Here is a 27,095-nt window from a genome sequence, read left to right on the forward strand (position 1 = left end):
ATTGTGGTATACCCTTAAACCTACATACATACATCCAACAACACTATTAAAACATTTTAAACTTTATTTTCACAATGTTTCAAAGCAGCTTTACAAGAAAAACACAGAAAAGGTATAAACACATCGCGTGGTGTTTAAAGAGCAAGCATAAATAACATCCTGGTGACGTGTCACACACTTTAAAAGTTTAAAGACCTTACTAGAGATGTTATTATAATACAGAAAACTCAGGGTGACTTTTTTTTTCTTTTACGCTACTGAAGTACAATAACAATTTAAGACGTTTCAAATCATCTCTCTTTAGCAAACGAATGGTTTTTAATTCTTTAATAAATTATAGACGTCATCACACCAACCGCAGCCCTTCCTCCAATCAGCAGCCTGGAGCAGGTAGCACTTCCGCGTGTGTGGGCGGATCCGGGTGAATGTCAGGAAAGAAACCGTAACATTGTAGCGCTGTAACTTCCATTCTAAATTAATAAACATAAACATCACGGCGCTGGTTTTAAAGTCGCAGTCATGCCTGGAATCGACAAACTACCGATAGAAGAAACCCTGGAAGACAGTCCGCAGGTAAATAACCCTTCACTTAGCAGCAGGCTAGCCAAAAGAAAGCCATATAACATAAATCATATCAAACATCAGCTGCTTCTCTCTCATGCTTTAAAATAAAGGAGATCACGATTCTGTCTGATCGAGATTCTTCGGACTGATTCTGAATTTACGGGAATGTTTTTTTGCTTTTGAGTTTTGCTCTGATGGGTGTTGGACTTGGCAACATCATCTCAACACACACACACACACACACACACACACACACACACACACACACACACACACACACACACACACACACACACACACACACACACACACACACACACACACACACACACACACACACACACACACACACACACACACACACACACACACACACACACACACACACACACACACACACACACACACACACACACACACACACACACACACACACACACACACACACACACACACACACACACACACACACACACACACACACACACACACACACACACACACACACACACACACACACACACACACACACACACACACACACACACACACACACACACACACACACACACACACACACACACACACACACACACACACACACACACACACACACACACACACACACACACACACACACACACACACACACACACACACACACACACACACACACACACACACACACACACACACACACACACACACACACACACACACACACACACACACACACACACACACACACACACACACACACACACACACACACACACACACACACACACACACACACACACACACACACACACACACACACACACACACACACACACACACACACACACACACACACACACACACACACACACACACACACACACACACACACACACACACACACACACACACACACACACACACACACACACACACACACACACACACACACACACACACACACACACACACACACACACACACACACACACACACACACACACACACACACACACACACACACACACACACACACACACACACACACACACACACACACACACACACACACACACACACACACACACACACACACACACACACACACACACACACACACACACACACACACACACACACACACACACACAGCAAATATAGCAGTGCAATGCTGTTTGAATAGGACGTTATGAGAAAATAAAGTGAATCCTTCATATGTTATTGGGCTTTATCTTTTGGCCTTCAGAATGTTTCCTGATGAAAAAAAATCAATAGAAACCATCAGAGAAATTCAATGGGATGTAATGGTTATAATGGGAACTGTAATGGTCTCTAGTGGTAATGTGTTGAGTTCTGTTAGGGGGTTGTTATCTGGATGGGAAGCAATGGAAGACCATTAAATCCTTTTAAACTGAGTGACAAAACACACTACATTTTTGTAAAGGTTGTAATGGTAAACAGCTGAGGGAGTTTCTATTAATATGTGAATGACAGTGATGGATCTTTAGAGCTGGTAGATGACACTGGCCTCCTACTGCATCACTCGCACAACATTCTGTATCACGTCTATGTGAAAGTGATTTTAGAAAGTGCGTTTGTAATGTCTCTTCTGTGTTCTGCTGTCCTCTCATTTCAAACTGATCCATCATTTGTACAGACAGAGCTTGTGTGTTTTTGTTTTTATAGACTCGCTCTCTGCTCGGCGTGTTCGAGGAAGATGCTGCTGCCATCTCCAGTTATTACAGTCAGATCTTCAAAGCCATGCAGAGGATCTATGATGCCCAGGTCACAACAGATTCAGTGCCAACCCAAATGTTTTTATGGCATTTTGTGACATTATCTTCATGACAAGAATATTATACTCAAAAGTAAAATGCTATTGTTGTATCTTTGAATTATGAAAACATTTCTTTGCTTAATTGCCATGAAAATAATGTCACACCTCCAAATGTTAATGTTCTTTAAATGGGATGTGTACTTTCTCCTATCGTTCTTCATTCCTCTATGCATTTCTTTGCAGAATGAACTGAGCGCCGCCACTCATCTGACCTCGAAATTGCTGAAGGATTATGAGAAACAGGTGATTCAAATCTGTAGTCATAAATTTTGCCATGTTTCAGTTTATCTCTCCGTGGCTTCATAATCTCATGAAGTATCTCTGTATCTCTCTGGCAGCGTTTTCCACTCGGCGGTGATGACGAGGTCATGAGCTCCACTCTGCAGCAGTTTGCCAAAGTCATTGATGAGGTCAGAATGACATCACTTCCTGTGAGAGTGTTGCTGTGTTTTATGGTGAATAGATGAGATTTTCCTCACGCTTTTCTCTGTGTTCTGTTTCAGCTCAGCTCGTGTCATGCGGTTCTGTCCACTCAGCTGGCAGATGCCATGATGTTCCCCATCACACAGTTTAAAGAGAGGGACCTGAAAGGTACAAGACTGCTATGCATTATGGGAATTGTCTACTTCTTTATTGCACGTCACATTGAAATACTTCATTCTGCAATACTATTTTTATAGATTTAATATAGTCGTGTTATAATTTCAAAATATTTATTTATAGTTGTGCCATTTATTTGTTAAGCAGGGTTATATACAGTCGCCAGGGATTGATGAATGTATGTTATTCCGTAGATAACCTTTTTATTTTTCACTCATTTTAATATTTGCCTAGAAATTCTCACGCTGAAGGAAGTGTTTCAGATTGCCAGTGATGGTAAGCAGCAGTTGCTGTTATCATATTTCCCACATACATTCTACACAATTACTGATGCTTAAAATATGATCAAAGTTATTGCTGTATGTTCTTTTTGTATTTGAATGTATTTCAGATTATGACGTGGCCATTAACAGATACAGTCGTTTATCAAAGCGGAAGGAAAATGAGAAGGTGTGGCTTTTACAGCGTTGTGTTGCATGTGGTTGCATGTCATTTTACATTGTGATGAATGTAATGTGTGTCTTTATTGCTGAATGTTCTGGCAGCGTTGAGTTTTGTGCTGTGATGAGATTCATTTAATGAAAAGCACAGTAAGATTTGGTCTGATCGTCGGTACTGAGCATCTCCTGACCACAGGCAGTTGGCAGACATCATGTGTCCTTGTGCACGTCAAGATAACAAAACAAGAAAGAAATACTTCTTGTATGAGTCAGATTTAATGCAGAAGAATCATATTGACCCTATTTTGTTTTTTGAACGATTTAATAGTGCATGCTAAAAAATATAATGAAGAATACTAAATGTCAGCTCTTGATACACGCGAGCCCTGATGGAAATGCTGATCGTTGATTTCAATATAAAACTGTTGAGATTTCAGAGCGTGTTAAATGAAAATCACGTGTCCGCTGCAGGTGAAGGCTGAAGTGATGGAGGATGTCTATACCTCCAGGAAAAAGCAACACCAGACCATGATGCATTATTTCACCGTCCTCAACACACTGCAGTACAAGAAGAAGATGACGCTGTTGGAGCCGTTACTGGGATATATGCAGGCACAGGTATCCACAAAGTCTGATAACATCTGATAATTCCCTCAATCATTCATCATAACAGACTCCTTCTCTTTCTTCATCAGATCAGTTTTTTCAAACTGGGATCAGAGAATCTCACGCAGCAATGGGAGGACTTTCTCACTAACATTGGAACCAGTGTACAGAAGTAAATCCCTTTCATTTTCCGTTTAGTGGTTTTTATTAATTGATGATGGTATCAGCCTGAATTGATGTGAACTATTGTGCGGTGAGCGTCACCATGCGGTAAAGTTGCATGCTTCTGGTTTCCTGTTGCAGATCAGTGGTTTTGGAAATTTGCATGACATTTATTTGCCTACCGATATTCAAAGTGCCTTTCAGACAGAGTCCCTGCTAGAGTTTATATTCTGAGACAAAATGGGTTTAGGGGGCTCCTCGATCACAGCACAATATTATTATTGCCCGGGACAATGTTCATGGTTGTTCCCCACAACCGTCCCCCAGATTTTGTGCCGAATGGTAATAAGAAACACGGTTACGTCGGAGACCCGAGTTCCCGTTCCGGCATCCTTTTTCGATCCTGCTCCCCTCCCTCCTCCCAATAACTTCCTGTCTCTCTATACTCTCCTATAATTAATAAAGCCCCAAAATATAACTTAAAAAGAAATGCACGTTGTCATCTTCACGGTGTCTGTAGCGTTCGGAGGGAGATGGACAGCGAAGGTGAAACGATGCAGCAGACGATTCTGGACATGGAACAGGCCAGCGATCCGCTCTACATGCCCGACCCCGACCCAAACAAGATCCCAGTCAACCGCAACCTGACCCGCAAGGCCGGCTACCTCAACTGCCGCAAGTAAGATAAATAATAGCAAATGCGTGCTTAATCTCATCAGCATTCTGATGTCTGTATTTCTCATGAGTGCTTCTCACCGCCAGTAAAACAGGTCTGGTTTCATCCACCTGGGACCGTCAGTACTTCTTCACGCAGGGAGGAAACCTCATGAGCCAATCGCGTGGCGCCGTGGCCGGAGGTCTGGTCTTGGACATCGATAACTGCTCCGTCATGGCGGTTGACTGTGAGGATCGGAGGTTCTGCTTCCAAATCACGTCGTTCGATGGCAAAAAGTATGATTTTAAACTGAACTTCACGTTCAGATCTTAAACCTATGTCAAAAACTGTGAGTGTTTGATTTGTTGGGTATCTTTGTGTACTGTAGGGTGGTCATTTTACAGGCAGACAGCAGGAAAGACTGTGAGGAGGTAACACAACATCTGATTTTCTCTTTGTGATCTTTTTGATTGAACAGCTAATGTGTTTAAGACTTTTTAAGGGTGCTTTATCTCATTTCTTCATTCGTTATCTCAGTGGATTGCAACAATAAACAACATCTCCAAGAGGATATACCTCAGCGAGAATCCAGAGGTAAGTGTAAAATTGACTTTGTTTATCATTGATATATTCTTTATGGTTTGACATTTTCAAAGATGTTGAAACGTTTGTTAGGAAACCGCCGCACGTGTGAATCAATCTGCTCTGGAAGCCGTCACGCCATCTCCTTCGTTCCAACAGCGTCACGAGAGCTTCAGACCAAACACGTGAGTCTCACGACTCTCTCACGTCTTTAGAGATTATACCGTGTTTTCTTTCTCATCTTTTATTTTATCTGTAAAGTCAAGGTCGACCCAGAGCAGACCGGTCGGGCAGTCAGTGCTCAGCCGGTTCCGAATCACCGGCGCTGTCCTCTCTCTCTCTGGACTCACTGGTGGCCCCGGACACGCCCATCCAGTTTGACATCATCTCACCCGTCAGCGAGGAACACGCAAGCCAGGCCAAGAGCGGCACGCAGGGCAGGTAAAGTGTTTCAAAAGCAGGAAAGCAATTCTCAGATGTGGAATTTATAAGCATTAAGGTTTGCTTTGTGTTTTTGTTTCGGTGAAAGAAGGACCAACCCGTTTGGGGAGTTCGAAGGGTCACAGTCACAAGAGAGTGAAGGTACAGCGTCTGATGATCGCTTGGAGAAGCACACGCGCCAGTAAATGATGAAGTTCACGTGGAGTTTGTGTTAAATTTTCAGACTCAATCCTGCATCAGCTGTTCATCGTGAGGTTCTTGGGATCTATGGAGGTGAAGACCACGGAGAACGCTGACGTCATCTATGAGACCATGAGACAGATCCTGGCAGCTCGGGCCATCCACAACGTCTTCAGAATGACAGAGTCTCATCTGCTCGTCACATGTGACTGTCTGAAGTCAGTTACAGAACAACGAATCGAAATTTAGAGTTTTTACCGTATCACACACTGTGATGGAACACAGTTTTCTGTCTCTCATAACCGTTGGTTGTTTTGTTTTCAGACTAATTGACCCACAGACGCAAGTCACTAGACTGCGGGTGAGCCGAACATTTACCAGCACAGTGTCTCATATCACACGTTTAAACGAACTCTTGTACATTGATTTATTGGGCGTTCAGATGTTTAATGTGGTTCCTGCTGTGTCTTAGTTTCCTCTCTCCAGCGTCGTTCTGTGTGCAACCCATCAAGAAAACAAACGTTTGTTTGGTTTCATGCTGCAGACGGCAGGAGGTCGAGTGGACGGACGCCCTGCCACAGTCTGTTACGTGTTTGAGTCCAACAATGACGGAGAAAAGGTGCAAAACTTTGAGGTTCTATACGACTGTGTAAATAGTTGAAAATGAGATATAATCCTCTAGTGACCATGTTTCTAAATATATCAATATAAATTCACTAATGTGAACATACATAATAATGTACTGCACACAGTCGACCCATATTTAAAATGTCATTGCATTGGATAACAACAAGCACAGCGGAGGAAACAAAATAAGCATTTCAACTAAATCAAACCTCAGGAGTGACCAAGTTATCCAACAGCAATGTGAAAAAGTGACAGCATGACAAGACACAGGAGAACCGTGATACAATCAATGTCATCATATGAAAAAATCATTTATGAACACATAAAGTGTGAATACAATTCGGTAAATACATGCACAAAAATGACTGTTGTGTTGCTTAAAAGTGAAACTGAATTTGTTTTCTTTGCAGTATTTGAGGTCTGAAAAACACCTTTTCTATTGTTTTCACCTGTTTTCATTTTGTGCAAATAAGAACAATATTTTTTTATATTTTAGAAATATTTTAGTACTTTATACTGCCCTGCAAAGGCAAAGCGCAGTAACAACACATTTTCTTCAAATTGAGTTACGGCTAGAAGTGAGCTTTGTGACACCTGTTTTGTCTTTTGACACAGTCTCCTGGTTCAATCTTGTACCATTTCAGAGAAACAAGTGCCTCAAAATTGCAGTTACTACTAAATTCATTACTCAATTAAAACTTTAAAGGGATTATTTTCAGTTCCAGTGTTTGTGTAGTTACTGCACTTTGTCATTGGAGGGCAGTATAGAATGAAACATAAAGATCATTTTACCTAAACATATATCTATGAATAGTAAATTCAGAAAAACTCTGCGGCTGTGTTTTTGATGTTGTTTGTATCTGGCACAGATCTGTGATAGTGTGGGCCTGGCGCAGCAGATCGCCATTCACTCTGAGATGGTGAGACTTTAAAGTTTCATGTATGAAATTTCTAACTCAAGTTTTGATCAAATGTACTGAAGCGGTACACTGATCAGATGGTTGAAATTGGCTGTATTCATATATCAGAGTATTTTGAGTACTTGACATGTGTGTGTTTTTGTGACAGGACCGCAAAGCCACACAGAAACAGAGAGATTTAGAGAAAGTCAAAGAAAAACAGAAGAAGGAGATCAATAAACAGAAACAGATTGAAAAGGTGAGTGACACACATTTTGCATTTACATACTTGTGCAGACCATGTTTGAGCACAGGTTTATATATATTTATGTAAATATGTGCAACATTTATATCATCATAGTCATTTTACTGCAGGTAGAAGGCATAATAATGTATAATTAAATAGTACCATTTATTTATAATAATAATATTAAACAGAATTCATATTAATAGAGGTCACAGATGTTATTAGTGTGTTTGAAGGTTCTTTACAATTGCCAAGCTCTGTCAGTTTTTGTATTCAGGTAAAAGTGTGTTTACCACAACAACTTTAAATCAAGATTATCCAATCAGTATTTAACATTGAATTTGGTATTCAAAGTACAATTAGATTTTTCATAAGTCTTTTGATCCTACAGGATCTTGAGGAACAAAGCCGTTTAATAGCCGCCTCCAGTCGGCCCAACCCACCAACCGCTGACGGACAGGTCTTAGTCCTTAGCAACAGCCCATCAGAAGACAGCGAAGCAGGGGAGGAGGGGCAGAAAAAGGGCGAATCAGAGGCCTGACAGTCAGTGGATGAAAACGGATAATCAACTCAAATGAACATCCTGCACTTTATTTCCTCAAGGGATTTCCTGCAGGATCAAAGATTTGAGGTGTGACTGCAGAATATCACGAACCAACTTAAAATTAAATGAATTTCAGAAATGTTTTGGACATTTGTGGACACTTTGGGAAAATCCCCAAATGTTGTGTTATCTGTAAGAATCGTGTATTTTATATATGTGTGTGTGCGTGCGTGTGTGTGTAGGGATTCACTACCATGACATACTGAAACCTGAATACATACTAAGGTGATTTTCTTTCTTTATTTTGAAGAAGTTGCACATGTGAATGTCAGATTAATGAACATGATTATTACTGTATGTTGGGTGTGTTATGTTCTAATGTTTTAATGCCGCATGTGTCACATTAACAGTAAAATAATCTTAATAGGGCTCATAATGATGGAATAAGGTTATTTTATCTTTAAAGATACACTAATAATGTTTCTTAATTGCCATTACGTTCTAACAATGTACATTGTGTTGTATTTACACAAACACATTCGCACACTGTCAGTGAACACTTAACTCTGAAGCCTAACTGAATGTGTAGTTTTATGTTCGTTTTTCTACTTTGAATTGAAAACATTAGATCATTTGCTTCTTGCCTCAGATGGAGGTGTTATCGTATTTTATGACCCAGCTGTATTGAAGACCCTAGTAAATGCATTTAAACATACCGGGGCATTATACTGCAAATGTAGTTCAACCCAAGCAAATGGGTTCAACTGTAACATGTTAACTTCTTATGTGCATCTTGCCTTTTCTTTTGAAGCTTCAGAAAATGATGGGTTCTGATTTAATATTGTGTCATTCATTGCTTTGGTTTATTAAAAACCTTTTCAGAAATGTTTGTGATGCGTGTAAATATCTCAGTCTGTGATTCACGGGGTTCAATGAAGATTGGTATTACAAATCTGTTTTAAATGAGTTGGTCTTTTTTAAGTCTTCCAACCTAACCATATAAATAAATACATGTGGTGAATTGCCATTACATTAAGATTATCTTTATTTTTTTCGTTTGGACCTTATCAAATGGAGATTATGGGGTTCGTCCTTTAAAAAACCAACACTTCAGAGGTTGTATTGTCATAAAATGGTTGTTAAAGTGTGACAGTAACAGCTTCCAAAATAAAAAACACTTGAGGTGCAATTCTGCACCTCTGGACAATCAGATTAAAATAAAGTGTAAACCTTGGGTTAGTTGGAGGTTAAGTGATTTGATATTCATGTCTAATTAGTTTTCATTTCGTTTTGCATTTAAACAGCACTAATTGGTAAATTCTTTGCAAAACAATGGAGAGACAGGAGCCCAAGACAAATAAACAAGCACCTCATTTATTAAAAGCAGCCAAGCAGCCAGACGCGATCAATCCACCATTGAATGAAACTATTATTACACGCGGCTTCCAGCAAATTGCCAAGCAGCTATTGTGCCATTGTGTTGCGCAGCATCTTCCTCCGTGCACGTCCAGAGAGAACGGGAATATTCAACAGGATTAGTTTAAACAGCATTAGCCTTTTTTATTATTTTAAACTCGTGCGGTGGAAAATAAGGTAAATAAGATTAGGCCCTAGTCGACTGCGTTCTCATAATGCTGAAGATACCGCGGGAGAACATGAGAATGAGATAATTCTTGCGAATGGAGCCTCATTTTCTACCTGGTGGGTAAACATAATGGCACATCAGCTTTGTTTTGTCCCATTCAATAGCGGCTTTAAGGGATTCAGTGTCCCCAGAAGATAACAGGCTAGTGCTTCAGGTCGGAAAGCCTCATTTGGACAGCGAATTACCTGGAGATCCACAGACCCCATGGTGAGGTCCGGCGATTCACATGTAAAACGTTCGGACTCGGGCTTTAATGGGTGACGTTTCTGGAACCCCGAGCTCGGATTTATAAAGCACAACCCCGAGCTGCAAGGTCGAACCAGACGAGAAGACACTTGACATCTCCAAATGGCCTCTCTTACCATCAGCGCGCACCAGAACAACCCGATGCGCAGACACTCCGCGTTCACCATCGACAGCATCCTTGGATTAGACAGACCTGATCAGAGAACAGTGTTTTCAGCGCCTTATCGACCCTGGTCAGGTAAAACGACTCTTTCTTTTGAGCCGACTCTTGTTCTTGATTCGTTCGAACCGAAGGAATAAAACCGTAATTTTGTTTAGGGCATCAACAGCGAAGATACATAAGTAACCAACAAATATATGTATAAAATGTTGAATAATTTGCTGAACCGGTTCATTGGAAGTTCTCGTTTGAATGAACCGATTCGTTAAATTGACATGATTTTCATTTCTTTCAGACGTTAAACCTGCATGTCAGAACCGTCGCATTGTTGCAGACAGTGATGGTTCAGTTGATGTGAGAGTGAATGAAGATTACAGTAAATCATCAGGAGAGACTTACAGAAGAACACTAAACTGGTACATCGGACGCAGGCCCAGGACAGCTTTCTCCAGCATCCAGGTAGAATAATGTTTATTATCTGTTTAAAATCAAAACATTATTCGCCAAAGATGAATAGAGGGGTGTCCATGGGATGGTTGTCTATTTACTTTGTCAAAGTAGATGCAAATTTCTCATCTCTTCACATAGATGTAATAATTGTATGTGTTTTATAATTTTCCTGTTTTTATTTTAATTATATCGTTTTTTTTATTCTGTCCAGATCAAGATACTGGAGAGTGTATTTCAGGTGAACTCATACCCGGGCATCGACATACGTGAAGAATTAGCAAAGAAACTACATCTGGATGAAGACAGAATTCAGGTTATGATATTTCTGTTATCTCTAGATACATAAAGGGCGATATCATTGAAACAAATATATTTCCCGTATTAGCCCATTTAGACTGGTTTTGAATAAGGTTGTTTCATTGTTCTTATCTAGAATACGACAAAAATGTTTTGTGTGTTTTCTTTTAGATTTGGTTCCAGAACAGGAGAGCGAAGCTGAAGCGTTCACACAGAGAATCTCAGTTCCTGATGGTGAAAAACGTCCTGAGTGATTTACAAACCAGCAGAGAAAAGCAATGAATGTGCTGTACAAACACACATTTTCTCTCATTATTTCTCTGTTGTGATATTGTAATATATACTGTATATTCTGTCTTCAGATGGTTCTGTCAGATATTTTCAGTTTCTGATTTAAATGATAAAGATTCTTATTAATTGTTATTGTATATTATAAAGTTTCCAAAATAAACTGTTTTTGAGAAGTTTTCAAACTCAGATTGTCCGGGGTTAGGCTAAGATTATCTTCTGCCAACTGTTAAACAAATACCCCCCAAATTCAGCAGTACCCCCCCTTTGTTAAACTAATGAGTGTGTTGTAACCGTGAGGCTCAGTAAACCCATTAAGTATTGATGAGGACACAACAGGGGATTTCTTTTCAGACATTAGTGTTTGAATCACAGTTACAGGCTTAACATTTCCATTTATAGCATTAAAAAACTTTATTATTTACTTTTTGAGAAGGTGAGGTTTCCTTTTTAAATGTTCATTTTTAAAGGACAGTTCAGGACATTCTGAAGCTTCTCTCAGCCACCTCTTGCCCCGAACTGTTAGCGTCTCCAGTCTGTAGAGGAACACAAACCACAAGCCTTCTTATTTTTAGCTTACATGTTCTATATCAGCTTTAAAAACAGATGGTATTTAGACTGAATCTGACCACAATACAAAACACATTCACTACAGAAATGTGAATAAATCAGCTGACCTTCTGAAAAATTCTCATTTTCTCTTCTGAAAGTTATTATGACGCCTCTTAGCTTCTGATGCAGTTTTATTTTTACTCTAAAAATATTTTATTAAATGCAATCTATAGTGTCATGAAGGCAATTGCTGATGTGAGAAGATATTGTACCAAAGAGATTTAGAGCTGACTTAAATCTCGTTGCACAAAGTGACCTATACATTAAGTTTGTTGAACAAGAAATATGAACCATGGTTCCAGAACAGGAGACCGTGAACATCAGCCTCATAATTCAAGATCTGATTCATCTGTTACAGCAAAGTTCTCTGTTATGTACTTTGCTCTTGAATTGAAAGGGTTTTAGATAATTATAGGTGCAGTTAATATCTGCAACTTGTCTGAGTCTAATACAGAAATGCGTTTCACCTATGCCGACAATGATCACTTGAATTCATGTGAATGTTTGTTTTAAGGAAATAGTTTGGGTGCTTTCTTTGTATTATGTAATTAACAGTTTGGGTGCTGTGTTGGGTGTCCTCACAACATTATAAAGAAATAAAATATTCAAGAAAATCATTTATTGTGATTTGCGCAACAGTTCCCAGTACTAACATACACATATACAATAAACCAGACATTGAAGTATAAATAACATATAATTTTTCTTTAACATTGATATTTGACTGCTGCATTTTCACAATTGCCCGATAGATGGCAAACTTCACGTGCTGATGGGAGATTAAACAGGGTTGCATTTTCTTTGCCAGGCTCTATATTTCTACAACATATTCATTTGTATCATCATAGTTTGACACCAAAATCCCACAATTAAACAAGTTTGCTGTAGCATAAAGTGTTCATTTTCGTAGTGGAAGTTAACAATTTTGGCTGATAATCAAACCAGCAAAAAATATCAAAGTAACTGCTGACTCATAAACCACACTTATACATTATCACAATATTATGTTCTTAAAGTTTCTTAAAATCTTATTATTAATTTATTTACCATAACAATATATGTATTTTCTGTCTTATAGCTGGAGGACCTTTACGTTGAAAAGTGTTCAGGGATGCCGCCATCATGAAAAGTGTCTCCCACGGACCGTCGCTTCGCACAGCTGAATAAATTAAAGCTTCCGACCAATAACCGCTATTTATAATCCTCGGACGTCTTTGCCTCCTAATTATCTCTTAAAAACAAACAAGCATCATTCGCACCTGTGTCGAAACATCTCAACGGAAACGTCAGAGGACAAGTGCGCGTGTTTTTATTCTCATGAAGATATATTAAATGGCGTTGTTGTAGAGCTCGTCTCCGCTGCCCGGCTGGATTTGGAAGAGGATTTATCCTATTTGGGATTTGTCATCGGAGCGGAGGAGTACGCCAGAGACTGAAACCCAGTTGGATTGACAGGTACAAGAAAGCATCGTTATGAGTTACGCGTGTTTTTGCAAATGCGTTTGTTTATTAGTTTCTCGGGATTCGTTACATTGTATCATCATCATCATCATCGACACTTCACTTGAGTGCGTTACATTGTATCATTATCATCGGGCCTGTCAGTCAAACACATGCGCTTCTGTCACTGTTTGATAGGAGATGTTTGCTTCTTGTTTATGCCCAAAATTATGTACAAATAACCGCAAAAACACACAGCCCACAACTATATTGTGTGCCATCATCCATTGCTCAAACTGGAGGACAATTTCTCTATTGTTTTAACGTCTCTCTCTCTCGCTCGCTCTCTCTTTCTGTGACAAATTATATTTTATTCCGTCAGTTTCTCGCTGGTTTGATGTGAAATTTACGCCCAACACGGGTTTATTTAGACAGTTTAACGGCAATGCTGAAAAGTCACACGTCGTAATCATCAGAGGTGTAATGGGCTGGAAACACCGTGTCATATTTGCGTCTCCGGTGTGTGCTTTTCCTTTTTAATACATGCGAATGTGATTTGAACACAAGCACCTGTGAACATCTTTATCCGTGTTTCGAGATCAAGTTTCAAGAGAATCTACAAAATATATGTAGAAAATATATACAAAACGTAGCAATAACAATATATTTACATCCTAAAGAAGTTTAAAGTCTGTTCTCTAATGATAAATACCTCCTGTTCTTCTGTCACTTCATTGGCTACCTGTGCATTATAGGGTACATTTCAAAGTCCTTTTATTCGTTTTAAAGTTGTTTAATGGGTTATTATCACCGTTTTACCTTTCTGATCTGTTGACAATCCACCTGCAAGAACTCTTATGTCCGCCAATCTGAAGCTCTTAGTGGCTCCTAGATCTATAGGCTCAAGACTCTGGGAGATCATAGCTGCTCCAAGACTTCCTATAGAAATTAGAACTGCCCCACTTTGACTATTTTAAAATCCAGGTTAAAACCTTTTTTTTTTATTTGATTTGTCTTAAAATATATGATTGTTGATGGAGTTGTCTTGATGTTCTGTAGTTTTATCTGTGACTCAGATAAAGGATTTTTACTTTGTACAGCACATTGGTCAATGGCAGTTGTGTATAACCGTGCTTTATAAATCAATTAAAATTGACAGGTTTAAAGAGATTACTGTTTATGTAGATAGGGGATGGCAATGTGAAAATGTGTTTATCTATCCAGGAGCTTTACAAGAATGATGTAATATAACATTGGCACGTGTGCAGGTTTTAGATTAAGGTATTGGGTAGGATTAGAGATGTAGTGTCTGGTCATGCAGAATATGTGCTTCATAAATCCTTATAAACAGCCAATAGTAGGGATGCTAATAACAACTAGTTAATAGTGAGAATGCCCCCCTATACTGTAGTGTTACCGTTCTTTACAACAACTAATAACTTTGTACAGAAACTTAAGAGGCTCAGCTTTAGAAAGACCCTGACTTGTACTCTTCACTGTTCTCCATTCGGTTTTGCTTCTTCACATTTACATCATTGAATCACTGTTCAGAAGTGTCTGATGCTGTCTGCTCACCTTCTCCTAAAATTGTGTTTTATTGTTGAGAATGAAAATAAACTCATTATTTCTGTTTAATACAGCCAAGTCTGCAGAAATGACATGCTTTGATGATCCATTTCTCTCTGAACTCACTTTTTTTCACACCTTTGAAAACAGGGTTGTTTCTCTCTCAACACGTAGAACCAATTGAATGCTTGACTGTGTTTGACTGGTGGGCAGAAGGAAAGTTTGAATTCACTTAGTGCTCTGCGGCAGGAGCTTCAATGCGCGCGTGCGAATGATGAAGCACAGAAAGGAGTGACATGCTTCAATGTCACAGTCTCTCTCAGCAGCTGTTAACAATGTCGACTGACACTGTACTGTAACACCACCGCAAAATAATTTCCATCATCATTATTATCTAGAGAACCCCCCCAAACTTTATCTTCCACAACTCAAACTAATATCATGCAATATCAGGATCATTTAATAGAGAGACTTCTGCACATGCAATGTATCCAAAGCACATTTAGTTATCGTGGCAGCCGTTTCATTCTTTATCTGTTCCATACTTCACGGGTTTGTTTACATGTAGGTCAATGTCACGCCCCTTTTTGCTCACATTGTTAAGACCAAGTAATATTTTGGTTTGTAGGTGTACATATGTTTACATGTTTTTTTTTAAGGTAAAGTCTTGCAAAGTGCTGAGTTTGCCATCTGGATCCACTAAATAAAGATTCATTGATTTTAGTCTCAACCTACATCTAAAACACGACCCTCAAATCAATAGAACGCTGTCATTTGACTTGGTGCTTCGAAACCTGTTGGCAAGGTCAATGATCTTTGTTTCCCCACCAGCGTCTTTGTGATAAACAGAAATTCTTATCATGTTCTAGATCTCCTGTGCCTTTTACGTTAACATAAGGTCTGTTCTGCAGAGATAACCACTGTGGCTCGTCCGTCTCTCACTGCTGAGTCACGCTGTCTACGTGTTTCTGACACTGGAGAAAGAAATGGGCCACGGCCTACGGTGTCTGTTATGACAGTCATTTAATTTCGCACGGAATGATAAATAATTACAAATATTAAAATCTTTGATTAAAGACACATCCACTGTTGTCCCATTAGTTTGGGCTGTATAGTTGTTTTTCTAATAGCTTCTGACATTTTTGTTAATGTCTAATGTAAAGATTCATTAAAACAAAGATGGTATACCACTTTTAAAATTCACAAACATTTTCTGTTATACAGTTCCCAAGGGATGAGCTTTTTTAATGCCTCATCAAAGTGCAAGAATCCATCAGGTTCTGTGCTAGGTTCATGCTTTATTTGTTGTGTTCTCATCTGCATTTAATTTATGTAAATGTGTATATGTACGTATGCCTACATGTAAGTTGAATTACTAGAAATGCATGTAAACAAATTACTTGAAAGTGGTGCCCTTCTTTCAAAAAGTTTGGGAACTGATTTAACCTGACAAACTATGATTTCAAATATTTTGTGTTACTTTACAATACAATGTATTGTATTCAATGAGGGAAAAAGCTGTTTTTTACCCGGACATTTAAAATATTGCATTTTAAAGCGGCAATCTCAATATTTGCATACTGCGAAACCATGATATTTTTTGGCAGAAGGCCATCATACCGTCAAAACAAATCTCATACCGGCCCGAGCCTACTACAGACTTCAATAACATCTTTGTTGATCAGATGAAGAAATGTTGTATATGAATAGATTAGCGTTAAAAAACAAGACCGTTTTGAACCCTATTTACATATTTGATTTAATTGAAAAAATAAGAATTAAATGAGCAGTGTTTGTTTCAAATAGAGATTCAGTGAAAGATTGATACTTCATGTCAGATCTATTCTTGTTGGTTTAATCAGTCAGGAGTTATCCATGAATAAAATATGGATGTTTGAAGCTGGTCAAAGTTATTCACACCTTCATTAAACATTCCAAAGAATTAGTTGGATGAATAATACTTGCAGGTTCATGTTATGTTGTGTTAATTGTAGTTATTTTGTGGTGACTCCTCTGGGTGAAGTCTGTTTGCGTCCAGTGTTGTTAGTGCTGTTCAGACACAAACCCGCCTTATACGTGTAATGTTGATTATAAGCGCTTAGTGATTTAAATGAAATGTTCAGTGCAGCGTTAAAAAAAAACACAGCACAGAATAAATCTATCTGGGGTTCTGTGGAAAGCCCAGACGTCATGACCTCAGCAGATTTGGCTCTGGTCCAGATATCTGGCTTGTGACTGTGCTGAGGTCATCACGTGTCATCAGCAAAGATCTTTAACTTGATGTCTGTCCACACGACAGTTGAGTTCAGCATATTGATAATTCAATAAAAACAGAAACTCTTGGCAGGTTCAGACTGCATTTGTAAGAGATGGACTGCAGTATAGACTTCAGATGAGGAGGTCCACTGATGAAATGTTTAAGGTTCTTTCATTACTTTATTGGATCAGCATGAGAGAGGTTTTAGAGATTGTAAACATGTGGTGATGTAAAGATGAACGTGTTTAATAAGAACAGTGCTTATGGATTTACTGAATAGATCCAATGATCTTCATGTCTTTATGGAAATATTGAACATGATATATAACTACATTGAAGAGCCCCTCTATTAAAAGGCTGGAAACAGAAATGTAAAGACACAGCTGTTTGGTAATCATAGCTTTTTACCGATGACAGGCTCTGTATAGTTATTCTAGCTTAATAGTTATCATCCGAATACACTTTTTTTGTTTGCATTTGATTGTTAATATATAGGAATGTAGGATCACAGGCTTTCAAAGTGACTCATCCACTCACAATGATTTGGTTCTAATGATTTCTGTGATATGATATTCAGATCAAATGTTCATGTGAGTTTTGTTGGGCAGGACAAAGCCAAGTGGTTTAGTTTGATCAAATCACTGCTCTGTGATACAGTATACTGTATGCCTTCATTAGATCACGTATGAAAGTGTATCATGTATGTTGGACTTTATTAAATTGCAAGAGCATTATTTGTGTTGTAAGTGAATGTCTGGAGCTGTTGAGTGTTTTAATTATGACTCCGTGTGGTTTGTTCTCTCTGTGTCTGTTGGCCATGTAGTACATTTTCTTTCATATGTTTCTATGCCATCTGTAGTCCTCGGTCTATTATTGTGTTTCCTAACATCTTAAAGTGATAGTTCACTTATAAATGAAAATTCTGTCATCATTTACTAACCCTCACATTGTTCCAAATCTGCATAAATTCCATTGTTCCGGTTAACACAAAGAAAGATATTCGGAAGAATGTCAGTAACCAAACAGATCTCTTTCACATTATTATTATTATTATGGCAGTAAATGGGGGATGAGATCTGTTTGGTTAATGACCTTTTTCCGAATATCTTCATTTGTGTTCAGCAGTTCAAAGACATTTATACAGGTTCAAAACAATCTGAGGATGAGTAATGACAGAATCTTCATCTTTGGGTGAACTATCCCTTTAAATGGGTCATGTGTCGCAAAAACGTGTTTTTCTGTATCTTTGGTGTGTTGTAAGTTGCCCATGCATGTATTAGACACTGGCCAATCATAGCACACCTCGCTTTTCAGAGCGATGAGCTTTGTAAAAAAATCCGCTCATTTCAGAGAGGCGGAGCAAAGAGGAGATACGTTGTGTGTTGAAAATGAAAAGTTTTTTAACCTTAAATCTTGTATACACGTTGCATTATATCTAAAACGAAGGATAATGTTCGTTTTAGCCGTGTCATATGACTCCTTTAAAACTTGGGAATTTCCATGTCCTTTACGTCATACAAATGAAGAACGTACTGAAACAATTATATCATTGTTTTTCCATGTTCTTCTTATAGTCTAAACTATAATGTAATTACACTTTGAGCTATAAACACACACACTGGATTTATTGAGTCATAAATGCTTAAGATAAATACATTAAAATGACAGTAAGCTTCTTAAATAACACAACGTAAATGTTTTGCACTCTAATGTGTGTGTTATACAATTGAAGTCTGTTATGGCCTCGTGTGTGTGTGTGTGTGTGCTTGCATGCGTGGGCAGTCACTATAAATGAGTTTGTGCTGATGAGGTAAAGCTCAGGCCTTCAGCCTGTGTGTTCATATAACTTAGGAATCTGATTGAATTTTAAGTTTTAATACAGTACATGAAACAAGATAAGGGTTGAATTTGATCAATTCCGATTCTGCTTATCGACTTCGATTCTTATCGATTCCCAGTTTTATTCCACAGTTGAAGTAAAACATTTAGATATCAACCTGTATGGTCATTTAGCCTTCTTATTGAATATATATGTATATATATATACGTTTTGTACATACACGCAGAACCGATTTATTACAATTTGTATTATCATAGTTGAACTACATCATGGTTAAACTGTAGTTACTATAATGAAACTATGGTTAATTTGTGGTTCCTGTTCTTTAATGCAAATACTATAGTTAAACCATGGCTCCAGGTCTTCAATGCGTGGCTATTCATTCATCAGAAAACAAGCTTATTGAGCAGAACTACTGTCAGTGTTTGATGTTTAAGAGACTCGCTGATTATAAACACGAACACAGAGACGGCCTGACACAGAAATGAAAGGGAAAACACAGTCAGCTCATCGTGTTCTTATTTGCTTTCACTAAAGCAACACAGTGAAACATCATTATTTGTTCCTTTCACTGCTTGTCAATCTTTCCATCTCTCTTTTATTTCATCTGTGGCTCGGTCTCAAGCTGTACTATAAACTTGCAAAATGCTTGACTAATACCTCTTGCTGAAGAGAGAGAGATAGAGAGCTCTGGGATTGCCTTGTTTATCAATACAACAAAGTGATGCTGCGTCACATTTGTACTGTCATGATGCTGTAGGATTTTCCCCAATGCAAACGTTTAAGTAGTTTATATTGAATGTAGATCTGCACTTGCTGCATTTGCTTAAGGCCCAAGATGAGCCTTTTGACCATTGGATGCATGTGACTGTATTTCTATAAACTGAATGCAGCACCCGTGAACATTGTTCTTACTTGACTTGTAGGTTTACAAACAATCTTGGCATGAACTACCCATTTGAGGCTTTAAAATTCTGCCTAGGTAGGAAGCTCACGAGGGTTTGTAATGGATCCACTGTGACCGCCGGTCTGTAGAGACGAGTCGTGTGTACACACATCTTCCGCAGTGGCACTGCAGCCCGGCCTCACCTTCTCTCTCTGTCTCTCTGTCTCTCTGTCTCTCTCTCTCTCTGTCTCTCTCTCGCTCTGTCTCTCTCTCTCACTGTCTCTCTGTCTCTCTGTGTGTGTGTGTGTGTGCACGCACAGTGCTAAGCCAGAATCTCCGGCTGATCATCAGCCGTGTGCTGCTGTGATGAGGTTTGGTCTTTTCAGTCTGGATCCTGGCACTGGGTGGAGTATGCCTAATATGTTTTACTTCCTTCTTTAATCCAGAACACTGATCATACAGTGGTGCTACAGACAGCACAAAAGACACGTTCGATTCTTCCCCAAACTTTCCAAACAGCTGAAGGGACATGAACCTGGTTTAGATGTGAGGATTGAGTGCACATAAGACCCTTCAGCTGGAAACCACAGGACGTTTTCAACATGTCTGGTTCACTTCACTGCTTCCTCTGCCCAAGAGCTGCACATCGGATGTGAATTCTGTTGCCGTAGCGATGACCAATGAGCGTGCAGACAGTGAAGTTCACCTGGTCTGTCATTCAGGTGTGGTTAAAGGAGTGGTTCACTTTGAAATTAAAATGTTAGGATTATTCACTCACCAACACTATTTCTTCTGTTGAAACAATTTGTTTTCAGCATTGAAGCATTTCAGTTTCATCGCAGCTTCAAAAGGCTCTAGACGATACCAGAAAATGAATAAGTGTGTTGTCTAACGAAACGATTGGTCATCGTCCAAGAAAATGAAAAAAATTTAAACGTATATACTGTATATGGCTTGCTCTGCCTCGTAGTGCCTCTATGTAGCGCACCCACGACTTCCAAATCACGCAATCATGTTGGAAAGGTCAGGCTAGACCGTTCGTTTAAAAGACTTTGTGTGCATATCAGGGATGTCACGCGTAACCTTTCCAACGTGACTGCGTAATAGGGAAGTTGTGGACGCACATCCTGGAGGACCTCATAAGCAATCAAGCCATGTATTTGTTAAACAAAGTAAATCATATTTAAATTTTCTTGGAAAATGCCCAATCGTTTTGCTTGAAAACACCCTTATAAATTGGCTGGTGTGGTGTAGAGCCTTTTAAAGCTGCGATGAAATGGAAATTTGGACCTTAACCAACAGGCCCCCGTTGAGGTGGATCACATAGATAAGAACCCTGGAAAGCCTTCCTTAAAGCCTAAATTTGTTATTGACCGAAGAAATAAACACATGAATGGCTTTGTATGACATGTGGGTCAGTGCATTATCGTGACATTTTAATTTGAAAGTGAACTTAAATCTCTAAAGTCTTGCTCAAATGCTGTCTCAAACACAAATCTTCCAGCCATTTTGGTCACAGTTTTCAGTAGATCAGCGTCTAGTCTTCCTCACATCTGAACTGCTGATATCAGCCTTCTGTTGTATTTTTTGCACACTGTACATCAGATGGTCAGTGTGCTGTCGGTGGGTGTCCTGTCTGGTACGAGCTGCTTTAGATCTGATGGGTTGCAGGATGAAACGCTGGAGCTCTGGTTTGCGCTTTCATGAGAAACCCTCTTCCTCTCATTATAAAAAACTCAAAGAAACAACACATCCCACGCTCTCTTGCCAGTTGAGTATTTTAAGAGGATAACTAAATAAACATTGTATTCTCTGGTTATCAGGCTGTATAGAGTTTGTGCCAAGGTTTCAGTGGTGTAGAGGGAATGTCTGGCAGAGGCTTCGAGCAGGTGAGCGCTGGGCACATTTGAGTGGGCAGAAGCACATTTGTCTTGAAACGGTGGTGAGGATTTGGACTCTCATCAAACGGCATCTAGTGTTCTATTGCGTCAGAACGCTCTGTGTTATATAACCTCCGGCATGGTCGTCTGGTGGTGAAATGGTTACTGGTTTTATCTCTGCTGTATGTCCCTGAGTTAATTGAAGCTTACAGTTTGTGGATTTAAATACTGTATATAACACTGAGAAGGATGATGGGTGTTTTCTCTGCACATTTAAACATTTCTTGAGTGCATTGCTTTTGCGATCCATTATATCACCCTCTAAGCGGTTCTCTTCTGTCTGTGTTCTCCTTCAGGATGTTGCAGTGATCGCTGTGAGTTTCCGATCGTGACGATGGGGATATATGGGAACCTGGCCTTTTTGAATCATGCCAACACTTCCAAAGACTTCTGCTTCTCGGCGCGGATCCGCAGTACCGTCCTGCAGGGTCTGCCCTTCGGAGGGGTTCCCACGGTGCTCGCGCTCGACTTCATGTGCTTCCTGGTGAGACTGAAACATCCACAGTTTGTAGCGTCTGAATTCTGCCTGATGATTTTAATATTGGCTACCACATGTCTCTGAGTTTTCAGGCAAAATAAGGCTTCATGAGATTTCCGTCTGGTCTGAAAATTGGCTGATCTTGACTCGTGTTTATGTTTGATAATGTGGAATGATCCGTCCGCTGCTACAAAAATGTTTAAAGGGAACGTGGTGTATAGAGAGATGTATGGCATACTGCGTTGTAATAGCCTTACACTTCTAGCATTTGTTGTTAGAAACACATCAAATATTTTCAATTCTTAAAAAAAACCTAAATGTAATATTAATTTTAACCTGAGGAGGCCGCCATGTTCTTTTACGAGGACTTTAACTGGTTGCACCCACAGCTAGGCAGCCAAACTAAACACAGACACACTGATCAGTTCTTCAGTAAATATAATGTTCTGTAGGAATATATATATATATAATGCTAAAACAATATAGAAAAAAACGAAGCTATTTGGTGTATTTTCACACAAAAAAACACATTGTTTGTCAGAAACAATACAAGCATGCATATTAATATCCAAAATAATTTCGAATTTATTAAATACACCATGTTTTAACCATTATACAATACATTGATTTATAAACATCTGTAGCCTAACGTCATTGTCTTCTCTCGGTCATTAGCTGACAGGGCTAATATTCATGTTTGCTCTAATAAAGAATAAATAACCAAACCGCAAGCTTCTTACTAATGTGAATACTGATAAACACAAAATGTATAAAGTATACGATTATGGTGGATGCTGATGTCTTAAAGAGTCTTCAATGTCTGAAGGCGGTAGTTTAAAGCGATGATTTAATGCACGCTTACCTTGAACAGACACTTACTGATACTGAACGCGTTCTTCTTTTATGGCATGCAGGCTGGCTTGTGTCAAGAGAACATACCGCCACCTACTGTCCATGTGTGTTTATATAACTGATCTTATGTTTAACATGTCATATTTTACTGTTTAGAAAACATGTGTGCTTCGCTGTTCCAAAAGAGATTTCGACGCAAAAAATGGCGGCCTCGAAGTAAAAATATTGTTTCAAAGTTCATGAATACTGTGACAGTTTTTTATTTCACAATTATAAAGTCAATGCCATCGTTCATATATTAAGCCATACATCGCTCTATACTCAAGGATCCTTTTAAAAAATAAAATAATACTTTGCTTTGTAAACTATGGTAGGCTATATGAGACCAGTTTTTAATGCACTTATGATTTTTGTTGTTCCAATTGCTCATATTGTATACCTCATTTGAAAGTCGCTTTGGATAAAAGCCTCTACTAAATGACTAAATGTAAATGATAATGTCGTTGGAGAGCCTTTTCTTCTAAAGGAACAGAAAATCATGGATTGTCCTTCAGTTGTCTGTGACGTCATACACTAGTAAAGCTCATAACACTCGGTCATGTGACTGCCCTCCTGACCCGTATAATACTCATGAATGCAAGACAGAGCAACAGTCTCCTCCCCATCTTCTGATCAGGGCAAATTAATCAAGAATCTACATTGTAAAGCTTTGTTAAACAAAACCAAGAGTAACATTTGCAGTTTTTGTTTCGTGTGTTAACTCCTTCATGTACAACATTGGAAATCAAATAATAAAATAAGAATCAAAGATTGATCAAATTTGCGTTGCATGTCTGTCTTTTGTTCTCAGGTCCTTCTATTTGTCTTCTCTATCTTGCGGAAGGTGGCGTGGGATTACGGCCGTCTGGCTCTGGTGACTGATGCTGACAGGTAAACACACAATTGACCGTTACACGAGTGATAGACAGAAGTGTATGTCATATTGATTTGTCCTGAGGCGAGCTTGTGGGCTTTTTTACAGTTCTTCTGTGTATTTTCTGTATGTGTTTCTGTGGAACAAGCAGCAAAAATAAAGCGAGATTCATTCTGACCTGAATGTTTTGGGCCTGAAGTGGATGAAGGAGGTTTTGTCCCTGAATCCTCATTCCGGGCATCAGTAGACAATCTCTTACCCAACCAATCAAATATTTTACTTATTCCGTTTTGGCCAAACTAAAGACAAATGGTGTCAGGCCTATCAATGATGATGCACTTTTTGGCAGAGTCTGTTGTTCCTCAGGTTGGGTTTGATTATGTTTCAACATTGTGGTTTGAAGAATGATGTGGTTAAGTCCAGGTGGGCCACACCCACAAACATCATTGCCAAAGGAGTTGATGAATCAAAACTCCTGCATCTTCACTAGATGAGGTTCAGATGTTCTTCCTCCGTCTGTACCTCCACATTTTCTCTTTCAGTCTGGAGATGTCACAGCAGGGGTTTCATCAATCTCACTATTTCACTTCATTTTCTAATGAATCACTCGTTTATGTTATGTAAGAAGGAAACGCTTAGTTTTTCTTTAGTACTTAAAAATATGTGTACGGCACTTATGTTACCATGTTATGACACATCAAAATGTTGTTTTACTGCCACAGTACTTGCACATATTTGAAAGGTCAAGTGTATACAATTGAGCGCCATCTAGTGGTGGGGTTGCGAATTGCAACCAACACTCACTCCACTCCTCCCTTTTAAAGGACTTCGGTGGCTGACACAAAACTAACATGTTGTCACGTTATCGCTTCTATGCCGATGGAGATAAATATTTATGAACCGCAGTCTGTTTGTCCGTTAAGGGCTACTGTAGAAAAACATGACGAATTCCTTGTAAGGGGATCCGCGGTGTATGTAGATAGAAATAGCTAAGTCTGAAAGAATAAAAACATTGTCAATGGATCCTACAAAGAATGATGTTTGGAGATATAAGAGTTTCTAGCTGCCGGCACTCATTAGAAAACTCTGTAATTACGGTGAAACACCCTCTGCAGGAAATCTGCTGGATATTCTCTGCAAGGCTGTGTGCTTTACAGCGGTCTGTTCTGAACATGTGAAGAGTAAAGTATAGTGCAGATGTGCAGATATAGTGTGATGTAATTGAGGCGTTGTAGACAGCTGTCGATTAACATATACCCTAAAGACTCATTTAAACATCACGGCCATGTGGAGAACGTGTTTAAAAATGTCCTGATCATTGAAAAATTAGACCCACATTCAAACCTGGGCACTACTATATATCATAATATGTGATTGATGCTAATGTAAAGGTTATGAGAATCTTTTAAAGAAAATGTATGAATTACTTACTATGAATTACCCCCACGTTGTTCCAAATCTCTATACATTTCTTTGGTCTGCTGAACACAAAGATATTTGGAAAAATGAGATTTCTGGGACATCGTTGACTACCATAGTAGACATGATTCTTCAAAATATCTAACTTTGTGTTAAACGGAACAACATATTTTTTACAACTATGGTAGTCAACGATGTCCCAGAATTCTCAGTTGCTAACATTTTTCCAAATATATTTGTATACGTGCCAAATATACATTTACACTTGGAACAGCTTGAGGAAGAGTAAATATTTTTTTGGGTTGAGTATACCTTTAAATTTAAGCATTGTGTAAATTGTTAAATTGGAATACACTTAATTGATATGAAATATTCGCTAGATGCACAAGATGTCACCGGTGAGCTTTGGGGACGCCAGAGTCGGCGGAGTAATTTCCAGTCGTATAGCACTGTGTGGGAAAAGTAGGATTTTGGGCCATCAAATATGGGTGTTTTTAGATTTAAAAAAAAGAAGAAATTAAAATGTAAGTGATATATGACAGATCCTCTTTACGTTTCTGAGCACTTCGTTAAGCCAAAACAACTCGACATTATTATACGACTGGAAATCAGTCTGCGTACTCCCAAAAGCTCACCGGCGCCATCTTGTGCAACTAGCCCATTGTCTGGAGTGAATTGTTCTCAAAGATTTTCATGATTTGTTTTAACGTACAGTAATGTCTCTCTGTCCGCAGCTGAAAGTGTGCAGTAAGGAGATGTTTATTGATCTTAATGAAATCATCTTTCTTCAAGCTCATTTCTGTCCTCTTTTTACTTCCCCAAGACAGAAGAGAAGATTCAGGGGCCTGGAGGAGCGCGAGTAGTATGTTCTTTTAAGTTCTCTGAATTCTCCCTCATGAACTAACCACTCTTGTCTTCTCCTGATAAACTTGCGGGGGTTCTTTACTTTTAACCTGTTTTAACACATCACGGGTGCCTCGTGCTTGGCTTTAAAGGTGTGTGTCTGTGCTGCTCTCAATGTTTTCTCTCAATGCTCACCGAATATACATTTTTTTCTGGCCTCTGTGTGTAAATTTGCTTTCTGAAGGATCTCTAACACGATTGTGAATAACCACCTGTGGTTTGTATGTTTTTGTGATGTTTGTGACGTGACTACAGCACAAGAAAAGAGCGCAGTAACTATCAGCCGGTACACAGGTAACACAGCTGTACAGTGTGTGTGTGTCCCTGATCTGTTGTGACCTGAAGAGTTAATTCAGCGAAGACCCTTGAGTTCTGTGATTCACCCCCCCAGTGTCACTGTGAATCATTTAGATGTTATTCTTATAGTTGATGGTAGCAGTGTTGAAACTCGTGAATGTAGATGTGACCTCATTCACACACATGTGAGTTTATTTAGCCAGTAGTCCCTGATATCCCCTG

The 27,095-nt window shown here is 39.0% G+C and overlaps 3 protein-coding genes across 5 annotated transcripts in view; all 3 read left to right on the forward strand.

Annotated features, from left to right (window-relative positions):
- Positions 1–359: 359 nt before the first annotated feature.
- appl1 (adaptor protein, phosphotyrosine interaction, PH domain and leucine zipper containing 1) lies at positions 360–9,565 on the forward strand. 2 transcript variants are annotated; one of them, XM_079483005.1, is made up of 22 exons: positions 360–573; positions 2,251–2,349; positions 2,585–2,644; positions 2,740–2,811; positions 2,905–2,992; positions 3,236–3,277; positions 3,393–3,451; positions 3,913–4,059; positions 4,137–4,219; positions 4,730–4,888; positions 4,972–5,160; positions 5,253–5,295; positions 5,402–5,458; positions 5,540–5,631; positions 5,708–5,887; positions 5,979–6,028; positions 6,111–6,285; positions 6,392–6,428; positions 6,540–6,686; positions 7,564–7,614; positions 7,763–7,852; positions 8,232–9,565. In XM_079483005.1, exons 1-22 carry the CDS (start codon positions 520–522, stop codon positions 8,379–8,381), a joined length of 2,124 nt encoding a protein of 707 aa, XP_079339131.1. In that variant the 5' UTR covers positions 360–519; the 3' UTR covers positions 8,382–9,565. The 2 variants fall into 2 exon arrangements, with proteins under 2 accessions (XP_079339131.1, XP_079339130.1); XM_079483004.1 differs by having other exon boundaries at positions 393–573; positions 5,976–6,028.
- Positions 9,566–9,708: 143 nt separating this feature from the next.
- hesx1 (HESX homeobox 1) lies at positions 9,709–12,151 on the forward strand. 2 transcript variants are annotated; one of them, XM_079483007.1, is made up of 5 exons: positions 9,843–9,977; positions 10,134–10,513; positions 10,731–10,894; positions 11,097–11,198; positions 11,354–11,657. In XM_079483007.1, exons 2-5 carry the CDS (start codon positions 10,378–10,380, stop codon positions 11,462–11,464), a joined length of 513 nt encoding a protein of 170 aa, XP_079339133.1. In that variant the 5' UTR covers positions 9,843–9,977; positions 10,134–10,377; the 3' UTR covers positions 11,465–11,657. The 2 variants fall into 2 exon arrangements, with proteins under 2 accessions (XP_079339132.1, XP_079339133.1); XM_079483006.1 differs by having other exon boundaries at positions 9,709–10,513; positions 11,354–12,151.
- Positions 12,152–13,243: 1,092 nt separating this feature from the next.
- tmem63bb (transmembrane protein 63Bb) overlaps positions 13,244–27,095 on the forward strand; it is a 28,442-nt gene continuing 14,590 nt past the window's right edge. Inside the window, 5 exon segments of the mRNA XM_079483818.1 lie at positions 13,244–13,537; positions 22,308–22,495; positions 24,192–24,271; positions 26,497–26,535; positions 26,832–26,870. Coding sequence (XP_079339944.1) covers positions 22,346–22,495; positions 24,192–24,271; positions 26,497–26,535; positions 26,832–26,870 — 308 coding nt within the window. The 5' untranslated portion in view covers positions 13,244–13,537; positions 22,308–22,345.

The sequence above is a fragment of the Barbatula barbatula genome (genome assembly GCF_947034865.1).
Source record: "Barbatula barbatula genome assembly, chromosome: 20".
Classification (NCBI taxonomy): Eukaryota; Metazoa; Chordata; class Actinopteri; order Cypriniformes; family Nemacheilidae; genus Barbatula; species Barbatula barbatula.